Below are 14,624 nucleotides of genomic sequence, written 5' to 3' on the forward strand. Positions count from 1 at the left end.
ACAGGCTGGGAACGTGGCTGATTATCCGCGTCCCCGGCCGCAATAGCGTTATAGAGGGCGCTATTGCGGCCGGGGACGCGGATAATCAGCCGCGTTCCCAGCCTGTCGGCCGGTGACGGCCAAACCGGAAGTGGCCGCCGGCGAGACCAGGTGCATCGGAGGGACACGGCGAGGGCACCGTTCAGCTGCAGGGGGCTGAGGGGAGCCCCAGGTGAGTAAAAGTCATTTTTTTTTGTAGACTTAAGTATCACTTTAAGCTTTTGGGTACCGAGATCTTACGCCGCACTTGTGGCTGTTCTAGGCTGATGCGGTGTAGGATCTACGCCACCTCCCGTTTCCACTCCCGACGCAATTGTGCGCACCAGAGAGGGGAGATTAAGCTGTCATATGACAGCTGACATCTCCCCTCAGTGACCAGAAGGCATCGCGTATGGCTGCTGATCACGAGATCACTACGATCGCCGGCGGATCATAGTGATCACTGTGACAGATGTGGTGGAAGAGGATCCACTCACCTCCCTGCCATTCCCCCGACGATCAGCGCTCCCCTCCGCTCTGGCCGGCATCCCCGCTCGCTCTGACGTCAGTGACCAGAAGGCATTGCATGTGGCTGCGGATCACGAGATCACTATCTCTATGGAGAGGATCCACTCACCTCCCTGCCGGCCAGAGCTGAGGGGTCCACAGTGGCTCATTGTTGGAGCCTGGGAGGTAAGTAAATGCTGCTGCATACAGGGGGACCTGGCCACACAGGGGACACACAAACCACCCAAATGGGCCCCCCCCCCCCCCCCCGCATGTAAATTTGCCTGGTCCTTGAAGAGAACCCGAGGTGTGTTTAAAGAATGTTATCTGCATACAGAGGCTGGTTCTGCCTATACAGCCCAGCCTCTGTTGCTATCCCAAACCCCACTAAGGTCCCCCTGCACTCTGCAATTCCTCATAAATCACAGCCATGCTGTGAGGCTGTATTTACATCTGTAGTGTCAGTCTCAGCTGCTCCCCCGCCTCCTGCATAGCTCCGGTCCCCGCCCCCGTCCCTTCCCTCCAATCAGCAGGGAGGGAAGGGATGCAGGCGGGGACTGGAGTTCTGCAGGAGGCGGGAAGAGCAGCAGACTGACACTATAGAGATAAACACAGCCAGCTCTGACAAGCTGTTTGTCAGCAGCGTGGCTGTGATTTATGAGGGATTGCAGAGTGCAGGGGGACCTTAGGGGGGTTTGGGATAGCAACAGAGGCTGGGCTGTATAGGCAGATCCAGCCTCTGTATGCAGATAATATTCTTCAAACCCACCTCGGGTTCTCTTTAAGGGGGGTTAGGCCTCCGGTCCCAGAAGGGTTAATGAATCAAGGCCTATGTCAGCAGCTTCTCTGTATGTACAGCCATTACCGGTAGTCATTCAATTGTTTCATTTTTATTTTGTGTGAAACTTTGATACCTTAGCAATTTTCTGCACATGACTATGCTATTCATATATTCTCTGAGTATACAAAAATGTTTTTCTATTTAAGGTTTTTACTGAATTTTTGTGTTACAGGTAGTCCCCAGCTTACAACACCTGACTTTCGAAAGACACGACGATACGAACAGTCCGAAAATGCTCGATTCAGTGGGAACAAGTCAAAACATTTTAGAAAAAGAAGGCCTTGAAATTTTTGAGAAAATCGATTTTCAAACAAATTCAAATTCAAAGAAAAATGTTTTTTTAAACTTGGTAAAATTACATTTTGCTGCGGTACTAAATATTGCAATACCATATCGCGAGTTCTGTGAAATTAGCCCAATAAAATCATCACTGGGACAGAAGGAGGCACAAAGGGGTACAAATGGGTACAGAGGGACACTAGAGGCAGATGTGGCACACAGAGGGGGTCACTGGAGGCACGGGGGAGAAGGAGGGTCACAGATGTGGTACAGGGGGCAGAGGGGGTACAGAGGGACACAGTAGAGGCAGAGGTGCCACACAGAGGTTGTCACTGGAGGCATGGGGGAGGGGCACAGACTAGACACAGGGGGCAGAGGGGTACAGAGAGACTCAGTAGAGGCAGAGGTGCAACATAGAAGGGGACACTGGAGGCACGAGGGAAGGGACAGAGGCGGTACAGGGGACAGAGATGGCACAATGTCCCTATCTTATTGGTTAACTGGGGACTACCTGTATACATTTCCTCATCTGACCATTACTATGCCTATACTGAATAATGTTTATGCACTTTACATATTTCCAGGGTAAATAACTAACTTCTTTTGTCTCACTGTAGATTGCTTATTCAGCGTTTGCTGTATTCCTATAGAATTTATCAAAACTAGTGCAAGGAACATTGGTAAAACAATAGAGCAGTTGTCAAGATCAAGCATTCTGATTGGTTCCTCGGAGCCACTGCTCCACCCCTGCGCCTGTTTATGCACCAGATTTGTGTCAGTCCCCTTTGCACCTTTGACATTGTGATTTACACATGACATGCATACCAAATTATATCCCCTGTGAAAAAGTCCCCTTTTACATGACTATTCTCTGCCATAACTTTTCACAGGAATTGGTGGGTATTGTTCAGTGATTGTGGTACGCGATCAGGAAACATCTATTGCATTAATAGGAAGTACCTTCTCTGCGGATACAGCAACTACAGGAAGATCTTCTGATCATTACTGGTAAAAAACGGCTTCCTGAATTTACTTTGAAATACCACAATCTGTGTAGAGTACACAGAAGTAAGCTAGGGGCTTAGAAAAGAACCCACCACGTCCTAAAATGTTCAATACAGATACAAATAAACCTGAGAAAGAGAACTGTGTATTTTTATGAATTATTACACTTACAGCAATGCTTGCTCTTCTTTTTCTTCCCCCTCTGGCCTCTGCCACTGTTGTCGGATTGGCCCGAACTTGTCATTCCTACATCCTCACGTCTCTCTGTCTTGGAACCTTCACCGATGGTTTTACCCAATCTTTTCATACCCTTTATGACCTTCAACCTGAATACTTTAAATACTCCTACTACATTTGGGGGTTTTCTTATCTTGATGGATTGGTCAGGATTTCTATGTTTCCTTCCTTTGGGAGTGCATTCTCTTTGAGGAAGCTTTTCAACCAAAATTTTAAACCTGTGTTTTCTTGAGACTTCGCTTTCAGCTCGTCTGTTGATCTGAGCAGCTATAGTGTGGGACTCTTCCCTTCTTTGTTTTGGTTTCTTGACTCTTTTGCACCTCCTTCCTCTCTTCTTTATGAGGTTATGAGTCTCACTTCCAAGCAAAGAAATGCAATCTTTGGAAGTAAGATTGTCCACTTCTTGGTCTATAGACATTGGGGCATCTTCATCAACGTATGAGAATGTATTGGTTCTGGTGTTAGAAGCTTCACTGAGTAATTTGCCATCCTGTATAAGGTCTGTGTCCATCAAGGGCTTGATGCCCGACTCATCAATTTCTTTACTCGCTCCGGTGGCATTGGTATGAGGCTGGTTGTCTACTGGCCTTACGGTCAGCAACGAGCTGATGTCTCTTTTATTCTCACTTGAAGTATTCTCATCTGCTCCACTCCCACTGCTGGTATCACTGTAAAGCTCAATGTCCATTGAAGGACTCATTTTATCAGGTCCACCTGGGTGAACTTTGATGTCAAGATGAGAACGTACATCGGTGCAATTGCCCAGTCCAGTATTTGCTAAGTTTTTCTCTGACTCAGAAGTTAACAGAGCCATGCCTTTCAATCCAATATCTGCAGAGTCACGTTGAAGTGTATCTTGTTCTCGAGTATTACAAGCTTTTGTTATGCTGCTCTCATTCTGAAAATCACAGCTTTGTTTTTCACTTTTGATGTCACCTGTAAGCTTTCTATAGTTCTTAGTCAAAGCAGGTTTCACATCTTTCCCACATAAGACATTGCCATTCATATTACTGGTATTGTTTTTCATCTCATCGGCTATAAAGACATGTCCAGTATTGTGTGTTTTGAGCTCTTCTTTAGTTGTGGAAGGTCCAAGGACATTATCTTGGTCTGGAAGCTCACATGTTTTCTCCTTGTTTTTATCCCGTATGGATAGGTTGTCCATAACATTACTAGGGTTCATAATCATAGCTGTCTTATCACTTTGAGTCCCACCCACAGAAATATGTGAGGTTTCTTCTGTACTTAAGGGTAGTACCTGATTCCTGTGAAGATATAGGAAGAGGAACATGAAGAGATGACACAATCAGATCCTTAAAACGTAGAGCTAAACTTTCCAGATCAAATTATTTCCATGTAAATTATCAACCATTTAATTGTACAGAATAACTTCTAGTCATGCCATGCAATAGAAATCACACTCCTAAGAAAGTCCATTACATCGTGCTCTGATTAAAACGTCTAATGTAAATGACCAGGAAGAGGAGTACAGGTCATGGGCAGCTGAGTGGCTTGCTGGATAGCAATTTAACCTTACAGACCAATAGTCACAAACCACCAAGGTACTGCAAGAACCTTCTCATGTCTGTTTCATCTTAGTCTGCTACCACTACCCAGCACTGATCCTTTTACATTGACTCCCACTTACCTTTATTATATCATGCTACCAACCCAACTGTAACCTCGACTCTGCATACAATCTTCTTCTGTCCTCCAATAGATTTACCGCCTTACATTCGCATATACAAGACTTCTCACATGCCTCATTCCTCCTTTAGAATTTCCTCCCCATGTCTAACCCTCCCATCATCCTCCAACCCTCAATTATACTCAGCTTTGCTTTAGTAGGAGGGCATTTTGGTCTCTATTAGCCCATTATACTTTCCTAATAGTTCTGGATCACCATGAGCTATCTGGGTATACCCTCAAAATCTTTTCAGACAAGCAATCTAGCATAAGGCCATTCCCTATTTTGACCATTCTCTGCTTCTTGTTGAATGGGATTTAAAGCATACCTGACCTGAGACAAAGCTACAGAGGTATGTTAATATTAGATCCAAATAGCTATGTGTACTCTCTTTTCCTCTCCTCATTCCCTCCCGGTCTCCACAATCACTCTTTGAAAAATGTCAAAAGTCAAAATTTCCGACAGGAGGAGGCGGGCTTGCCATGATGTTCCCTCCTATCACCCTCCCCTTAAGAGGAGAGAATAGGGCGTGGAAAAGAAGGTAATGAGAGAGTTATAGGCAGGAACATCATAGTAAGCCTGCCTCTTCCTCTATGTAACATGCTTCTGTGCTTACCTTGGGTAGATTCACCTTGGAGCAGGTATGCTTGAACTCCTCACCCCAGATATACAGTCTAGGCATGGCCTTACCTCTTATCTCCTCCCTATTCCTTTAGACTATAAGCTTGCAAGGGCAGAGTTCTCTCCCTTTTGTTTCTTGTCATTCGCTGTGTGTTTTGTTAGGCACGTATTATTAGTCACTGTGACATTAATGTTGTCTAACAACTCCGTATTATGTACCATGTCTATTCCTTTACTTACGTTAGTTTTTAGTCTGTACAGCGCCACGGAACATGACGGCGCTATTTTAATCAATAATAATAGTATGATATTAAAGAGGAACGCCAGTCAAAATAATGTAATAAAAAAGTGCTACATTTTGTACAATAATTATGTATAAATAATCAGCGTTTGCCCATTCTGAAATCTTTCCTCTCCCTGACTTACATTCTGACATTTATCACATGGTGAAATTTTTACTGCTGGCAGGTGATGTCACTGGACATAGCTGCTGCTTGCTTTTTTGGCAGTTTGAAACAGCTGTTATTTCCCACAATTCAACAAAGCTTCCACAGTTTGATGTCAGAACCATGGTGCTGACATCACACTGTGGGAGGGGTTTCACCACAATGTCACCCATACAGCGCCCCCTGATGATCTATTAGTGAAAAGGAATAGATTTCTCATGTAAAAGGGGGTATCAGCTACTGATTGGGATGAAGTTCAATTCTTGGTTACGGTTTCTTGGTTTTTACGGTTTTTAAATTAGCCAGGTGTTCTCCTGTATTATAGGATCATTCTGCAGTAGAAAGTGAAATAATATAATAAATAGTTTGTATTTCTGTGCCCAGGATATAACTGCACAGAGATAAGGAATAGCGAAGAAGTGGTCATCCCCGGACCTTCTGACATTATACTCCCGGCAACATCTTGGCTTATCTAGTCCCGCACATAAGACTGTCTTCTATGGCCTCAATTCACTAAGCTCTATGAAGCACTTTATCAAACGTTTGATAATTTTCCTCATGGGTAAAATCTAATTTTGAATTCACTAAGGTGTTATAGATTTATCGAATGTTTTATCGATGAAATGATCAATAAATCTATAACACCTTAGTGAATTCAAAATTAGATTTTACCCATGAGGAAAATTATCAAACGTTTGATAAAGTGTTTGATAAAGCTTAGTGAATTGAGGCCTATGTTTGAATTGTGGTTACACAAGGAAGTTTTACAAGGCCACAGGTTTTGTAGCTAGCGGAAAAGTTTCCCTTTTATGACCCACATCAAGGCTTGATACTAACTCGTTAACCGACTTTGAATGTCTTGGCTTAATGCCCGTGTACAGTCATGGTTTCTTTTCACGTCCTATTTAATAATATGTATAAGTGTCGCTGCGTCCCCTGTCCCTGTGTCTGTGTGTTTGCGCTACTGTGCATGTGCAGCACGGACAGCCATTGGGGCAGGGGGCCATGCGACCGTGTGCGCATATGCGTGCTGACTATGCGGCGGCGGTCACAGGGGTGGGAGGGCGGTTGCCACACGGACCTAGAGCCTGTTATATTAATGGGCTTAGGTCTACTAGTTCATTATAAATCCTCTGACTGACTACATGGTGTATGGGACAATCTGTTTTTAATGTACTGAAATGATTTTCACGTTACTTGAAAGAACACAACGCGCAGGGCATGTCATCACCTCCAAATATCTTCATGATGTTGATTTCTTAGGAATGAACTATAAACTCGAGGACTACTAGATCAACCCTACTGGCCAACCAAGCCAGTCACTACTAGCATGAATGAGGGTACTGTCAGAGGCCGGTCACACGTCTTTGAATTTGCGTGTACTTTTTGCATTGCCCAGCTCATGTATTTCAATGACATCACATGTTTTCTGCCTTTTTCTGCTTTTTTTTTGTTTTTGCATTTTGCAAATCTCTGTAGGGATGCTCATACGGATTTCACAGAATGGAAATTTCCACGCTTCTGATCGGAACTGGGAAAATGGAAATTGGATTTCCTTGTAAATACTGTATTACTGCAACTTGGTCATTTTAGCTCAATCACAAAGCTCTGAAGCATTGGACCAATCAGAGGATACAACTCGGAACTAATTGACCAATCAGGCAATGCAAAAAAAATAACCCTCCCCCCCACAAAAAGGACTCCCTGGAAAATGGAAAACAAGATATTGTAAATCTGATTTCTGTGGAAATACCGCAACTCGGTAATTTTAGCCTAGTTGCAGAACTCGGAAGCATTGGACCAATCAGAGAATGCAGAGTCTACTCGGAAGCATTGGACCAATCAGAGAGTGCAGAGTCTACTCGGAAGTATTTGCCAATCAGAGAATGCAGAGTCTACTCTGAAGCATTGGACCAATCAGAGAATGCAGAGTCTACTCGGAAGCATTGGACCAATCAGAGAATGCAGTGTCTACTCGGAAGCATTGGACCAATCAGAGAATGCAGAGTCTACTCGGAAGCATTGGACCAATCAGAGAATGCAGAGTCTACTCGGAAGCATTAGACCAATCAGAGAATGCAGAGTCTACTCGGAAGCATCGGACCAATCAGAGAATGCAGAGTCTACTCGGAAGCATTGGACCAATCAGAGAATGCAGAGTCTACTCGGAAGCATTAGACCAATCAGAGAATGCAGAGTCTACTCGGAAGCATTGGACCAATCAGAGAATGCAGAGTCTACTCGGAAGCATTGGACCAATCAGAGAATGCAGAGTCTACTCGGAAGTATTTGGCCAATCAGAGAATGCAGAGTCTACTCGGAAGTATTTGGCCAATCAGAGAATGCAGAGTCTACTCGGAAGTATTTGGCCAATCAGAGAATGCAAAAAAACAACCAAAGAAGGACTCCCAGGAAAACTCAGAAATTGGAAAACAGAAACAGAAATCAGAAGTCTGTGGATTCTGTAATCTGCTTTGGTGGCAATTCCATGAACAAGCATGGCCATAGTGAGCAGGCGCAGGATCCCGTCACTTGTGAAGTAACAGCAGCTCAGGCTTGGCGGACAATACCAAGCCCAATCGGCTCCGTGCGGCTGCGTAGGCAGAAGTCATCCTGCGCCTGCACAGTGCTGCCACGCCCAATCTTTGAGAAGCCCTTGTCCAAGAGTTTTGGGGGCCCATTGCTGGATGGATGGAGCCGAGGGGGAGGGGGGGAAACCTCTGTGTTATCCAGAGGCTTCCCTCTACTGAGCTGAGGACCCGTTAGACATTTTTCCCCTTCTGGTACACTTTAAAATCACGTGGCAGGTCTTCTTTTTGTGTGTGTGATTTTTGGTTAATACAAGTCAATGTAATGTCTGATTTTGAAGTTAACTAGATACATTTTCATGTAAATTTCATTGGTATGCACCAATCTGATAATTTGCATAAAAACGTCCACAAAAAAATTGCAAAAACGTGCACTCATAAAGTACCCGGCAAACTACAAACCACTATGCATATGACCCCATTGGTGCACTCTGTCGCAGGGTCCTATGTTTGATATTTTGTGCGTTGCGGTGTTATTCAGCGGGGGTGGGGGCAACGTACCACAATGCACGCTGCAAGTGTAAAACTGACCTAAAGTTAGACTCTTCATGATATGTGTAGTTCCCCCTCCCCATTTGATGTGGTTAACGTTACTCAAACAGGAATTGTGAGAACACTGTTTTGTAGTTTCAGTTACAGAAATGATTCTAACCTCTTTCTATGATTTCAAAAACTGAAATTTAAAACTGAAAAATCATAGAGCTGAGCTTTGTTCCTCAGATGTTCATGATAACGCCTAGTGTGGCATATGGCATAGGGGTTAGCGCTCTTGCCTTACAGCGCTGGGTCCCTGGTTCAAATCCCAGCCAGGTCAACATCTGCAAGGAGTTTGTATGTTCTTCCCGTGTCTGCGTGGGTTTACTCCGGGCACTCCGGTTTCCTTCCACACCCCAAAAACATACAGATAAGTTAATTGGCTCCCCCCTAAAATTGGCCCTAGACTACAATATATACATAGACATATGACAATGGTAGGGACTAGATTGTGAGCTCCTTTGAGGGACAGTTAGTGACAAGACAATATATATACTGTACAGCGCTGCATAAGATGTTGGCGCTATATAAATACTAAATAATAATAATTATATTCATTTTAGATCGATGAAACCTTTAATCTGTAAAATAACAACAATCATTACCTCTTGCAATCCGATTTGCTGTCTGTCTTTGCTGCCTGCGTCTCCGGAACGGATAGTGGCACATCGGGGTCTCCCTCCGCCATCTTGACTGCCCTGTTTTGAAATAGAAATTTGGTTAATTTAGTATTAATGAAAAAACAATTCCCTCTTTTCAATTTTTAAATATTTGCCTTTTTTTCTTTCTTTTTTTCCCTTCGCAAACTCTCAGTGGAATTGTAGACCTATCTTGGCCCAGCAAGGGTAATAGGCTTCATCTACTAGCTCTTAGAGCTGGACCTTGAATTCACATCATGGTTTGCTTGAAAAGAGATAGGAGGAGGGAAAGAGCAAGACAGAAATGAGAGTCAGTCAGCCAATGAAAAGAGTGAGCTATTAGAGAAGAAAAGATAGTGAGAAAAGGTGGAGAAGACGAGGAAAAAAAAGACAAAAAAGAGGAAGAGCATGCTTACAACGCCCCTTCAGAGAAAGCGAGAGAGAGGAAAAAAAGAGAAGCTTGAATATGTTTGTGGGCAATTTTTTTCCAGTTATTGGCTAACCTAATAGAACAAGAGCAAGCAAGCCCCGGACCTAAGTCCGACAAAGATTGCACAAGCTACCAACATGCTTCAACAAGCTCTTTTTTGGGGTCCCAGAGCTTGAACGGAGGGACGGAGGAGGATGGGGAAAGCCTCTTTTGGATCCAAAGGCTTCCCCCTGCCGAGGTGAGTACCCCATGGGGGAACTTTTTTTCCTTACAGGTACGCTTTAAGTGGCTGCAGCTCTGGCGCTTTGAGTTCACAGGAGAAAAGCGCAATATACATTTTCTGTGTCTTGTCTAAATTACGGAACTGTATGTGGTCTGGAACTGTATAGTTCATTTGTCCCTGAAACTAGAAAAACATTTGAAAAATAATGTCAATTACATCTGGAATGAAAAATCCATGAAATACATCGGAGTATAAGTAGCTAAGCATCCTCAAGGTTTATATTTGAATAACTCACCCTGTGTTAATGAAATCCCTTAAATCAGAACTTTTAAAATGGAATCCTAAATAATAAAACCCCTGTGTCTCTGCGCCCTGTCCCTGTGTGTGTGTCCCTGTGTTTGCGCTACTGTGCATGTGCCGCTGAGACAGCCTGGGACAGGAGCAGGACGGGCCAGGGGGCCGGCTGGGTGGGCGGGTACACGTGGGCATGTGACACATCAAACTTATTGGGAATTTCACAAGAAAAACAATGGTGTGCTTGGTTTTAATGTAACTTTATTCTTTCACTAGCTGATTGCCCGGCGTTGCCCGGGTATGTATTTGGCTAGTGTTGGCTCCGCCCACTTTTTCTAACCCTAACACACAATTACTCAATGACCAAGTTTGTGAGCTTTGCGGTCTTTGGAAACAATAATTTGCATTGAAATGAAAAAAATCTGATTGGCTGTTTGTGGCTCCACCCCTTTTCTGAATTTGAACCCCAGTCACCCAATGACCAACTGTAGCAGGTTTGAGGCCTGTGCCATTAACAGTGCAAGAATGGCAGCAATTAAATATTCCCCTTGAGAAGCAATAGGTGAAGTTTGATTCACTTTTGTAGGCTCCACCCACTTTTCTGAATATTTAACCCAGTCACCCAGTGACCAACTGTGCAAAGTTTGAGAACCCTACCATTAACAGTGTAAGTATGGCTGCAGTTTACATTTTCCCAGTGAAATTTGCATTTGTCTCCACCCACTAATGACGTGGAACTGCCTGTGTATGTATTTGACCGGTTTTGGCTCCGCCCACTTTTTCTAACCCTAATGCACGAACACTCAATGACCAAGTTTGTGAACTTCGGGGTCTTTGGCATCAATAATTTGTATATTCCCATAGAAATTAAACAAATCAGATTGGCTGTCTGTGGCTGCACTCCTCTCCAACATTTGAACCCCAGTCACCCAATGACCAACTATAGCAGGTTTGAGGCATCTGCTACAGCCCCGTTTCTATGGGTGTGTGATACGTGCAATCGCCCGGGGTGCTTTATTGTGCGGCAGGAGGGGGGGCGCCGGAGCGGGGGAACGGACATAATAGTTATAACTCACCTTCTTCATCCGTTCCCCGCAGTTTCAATATCTTTCCTCTCCCGGCGTCCGTCGCCTGGTAACAGCGCCCCCTGTGATGACATACCGCATGTCATCACAGGAAGCACTGTGACTAATGAGATAGATGCCGGGAAAGGAAGGACATTGAAGCAGCGCGGGTTCGGCGGAAGCAGGTGAGTTATTACTATTATGTTCGCTCCCCCCGCTCCTGCGCCCAACTCATACCGCCCATACCAACTAACCTAAACTGTGGGAACCTACCTAACTAACCTAAACTGCAGGAACCTACCTATTTATCCTACACTGCAGGAACCTACCTACCTAACTAACCTATACTGCGGGAACCTACCTAACTAACCTATACTGCGGGAACCTACCTAACTAACCTATACTGCGGGAACCTACCTAACTAACCTATACTGCGGGAACCTACCTAACTAACCTATACTGCGGGAACCTACCTAGCCAAGCTATACTGTAGGAACCTACCTAACTATCCTATACTGCGGGAACCTACCTAACTAACCTATACTGCGGGAACCTACCTAACTAACCTATACTGCGGGAACCTACCTAACTAACCTATACTGCGAGAACCTACCTAGCCAAGCTATACTGTAGGAACCTACCTAACTATCCTATACTGCGGGAACTTACCTAACTAACCTATACTGCGGGAACCTACCTAACTAACCTATACTGCGGGAACCTACCTAGCCAAGCTATACTGCGGGAACCTACCTAACTATCCTAAACTGCAGGAACCTACCTATCTAACCCATACTGGGGGGACCTACCTATCTAACCTATACTGGGGGAACCTACCTATTGAACCTATACTGGGGGAACCTACCGATCTAACCCATACTGGGGGAACCTACCTATCGAACCTATACTGCGGGAACCTACCTATCTAACCTATACTGCGGGCACCTACCTATCTAAACTATACTGGGGGCACCTACCTATCTAACCCACACTGGTGGCAACTATACGGGCTACCCTATACTGGAGGCACCAACGTAGATAACCTATAAAGCAGGCACCTACCTATCTAACCTACACTGGGGGCAACTATGCAGGCTACCCTATACTGGAGGCACCTACGTAGCTAACCTGTTCAACCTGTACTGCGGGCACCTATGCCTGGCTCCATGGGGGTGGGGTGGGGGGCGATTTTTACACCCTCGCCCTGGGTGAAATTTAGCCTAGAAACTGCTCTGATCTGCTAATACCAGTGTAAAAATGGCAGCAATTTAAATATTCCTTTTGAAAATCAACAGGTGAATTGTGACTATTTTGGCTATTTTGGCTATTATAGGCTCCACCCACTTCCCTGAATATTAATCTCAGTCACCCAGTGACCATCTTGGCAAAGTTTGAGATCCCTGCCATTAACAGTGAAGAAGGGCTGCAGTTTACATTTTCCCATTGAAATTTGTTTTTGGCTCCGCCCACTTTTTGTAAACTGGACACACAGTCACTCAATGACCATGTTTGTGAGCTTTGGGTCCTTGGCATCAATAATTTGTATTTTCCCAGTGAAATGAAACATCTGATTGGCTGTTTGTGGCTCTATCACAGGCATGGGCAAACTTGGCCCTCCAGCTGTTAAGGAACTACAAATCCCACAATGCATTTGCCTTTATGAGTCATGACTGTGGCTGTCAGACTCCTGCAATGCATTGTGGGACTTGTAGTTCCTCAACAGCTGGAGGGCCAAGTTTGCCCATGCCTCCTCTATCCCCTTTTCTGAATTTGAACCCCAGTGACCCAATGATCAACTGTACCAGGTTTGAGGCTTGTGCCATTAACAGTGCAAGAATGGCAGCAATTTTAATATTCCCTTTGAAAATCAACAGGTGAATTTTGATTGTTTTTTTTAGGCTCCACCCACTTTTCTGTATAATAATCTGTGCCATTAACAGTGCAAGAATGGCAGCAATGTAAATATTCCCCTTGAAAATCAAAAGATGAATTTTGATTGGCTGCTGTACACTCCACCCACTTTCCTAAATATTAATCCTAGTCACCCAGTGGCCAACTGTGTCAAGTTTGAGAACCCTGCCAATAACAGAATGGCTGAAATCAATCTAACAAATCTGATTGGCTGTTTGTGGCTCCACCGCCTTTAGTGAATTTGGTCCCCAGTCACCCAATTACTGACTGTATCAGGTTTGAGGCCTCTGCCATTAACAGTGTAAGAATGGTAGCAATGTAAATATTCCCCATGAAAATCAATAGCTGAATTTTGATTGGCTGTTGTAGGCTCCACCCACATTTCTGAATAATAATCCCAGGCACCCAGTGGCCAATTGTATCAAGTTTGGGAACCCTGCCATGTAAAAAATTAAGTTTCTGGCACCGCCCACTTTTTGTAACCTTGACATATAGTCACTCAATTACCAAGTTTATCAGCTTTGGGATCCTTGGTATCAATACTTTGTATATCTGATTGGCTGTTTGTGGCTCCGCCCCTTTCTGAATTTGAACCCCAGTCACCCAGTGCCCAGCTGTACCAGGTTTGAGGCATCTGCTATTAACAGTATAAGAATGGTTGCAGTTTAAATATTCCCTTTGACAATCAAAAGTTGAATTTTGATTGGCTGTTGTAGGCTCTACCCACTTCCCAAAATCTTAATCACATTCACTCAATGACCAACTGTGCAAAGTTTGACAACCCTGCCATTAACAGTGTAAGAATGGCTGCAGTTTATATTTTCCCAGTAAAATGTGGTTTTGGCTCCACCCACTTTGTGTAACCTTGTCACACAGTCACTCAATGACCAATTTTGTGAGCTTTCAGGTTCCTGGCATCAAAATTGTGTGAATGGAAGCAGTTTATCCAGCAAAGAAATCTGATTGGCTGTTTGTGGCCCCGCCCCTTTAGTGAATTTGGACCCCAGTCACCTAATGACTGACTGCAGCAAGTCTGAAGCCTCTGCCATAAACAGTGTAAGAATGGCAGCAGTTTAAATATTCCCCTTTAAACGCAATAGGTGAATTTTGATTGGCTGTTGTAGGCTCCACCCACTTTCCAAAATCTTAATCTTATTCACCCAGTGGCGAAGTGTGGCAAGTTTGAGAACCCTGCGATTAACAGTGTAAGAATGGCTGCATTTTTTCCCATTTAAAAGGAATGGCTGAATTTTGATTGGCTGTTTTATGCTCCACCCGCTTTTCCTGGATTTGTAACCTCG

The 14,624-nt window shown here is 44.3% G+C and overlaps 1 protein-coding gene across 1 annotated transcript in view; it reads right to left on the reverse strand.

The window, feature by feature from the left end:
* LOC137523073 (uncharacterized) overlaps nucleotides 1-14,624 on the reverse strand; it is a 58,577-nt gene that overhangs the window by 22,649 nt on the left and 21,304 nt on the right. Inside the window, exons 2-3 of the mRNA XM_068243271.1 lie at nucleotides 9,369-9,461; nucleotides 2,822-4,152 (exon numbers count right to left, since the gene is read on the reverse strand). Coding sequence (XP_068099372.1) covers nucleotides 2,822-4,152; nucleotides 9,369-9,451 — 1,414 coding nt within the window. The 5' untranslated portion in view covers nucleotides 9,452-9,461. The remainder of the gene's footprint in view (nucleotides 1-2,821; nucleotides 4,153-9,368; nucleotides 9,462-14,624) is intronic.

This window comes from Hyperolius riggenbachi, chromosome 6 (assembly GCF_040937935.1).
Source record: "Hyperolius riggenbachi isolate aHypRig1 chromosome 6, aHypRig1.pri, whole genome shotgun sequence".
NCBI lineage: Eukaryota > Metazoa > Chordata > Amphibia > Anura > Hyperoliidae > Hyperolius > Hyperolius riggenbachi.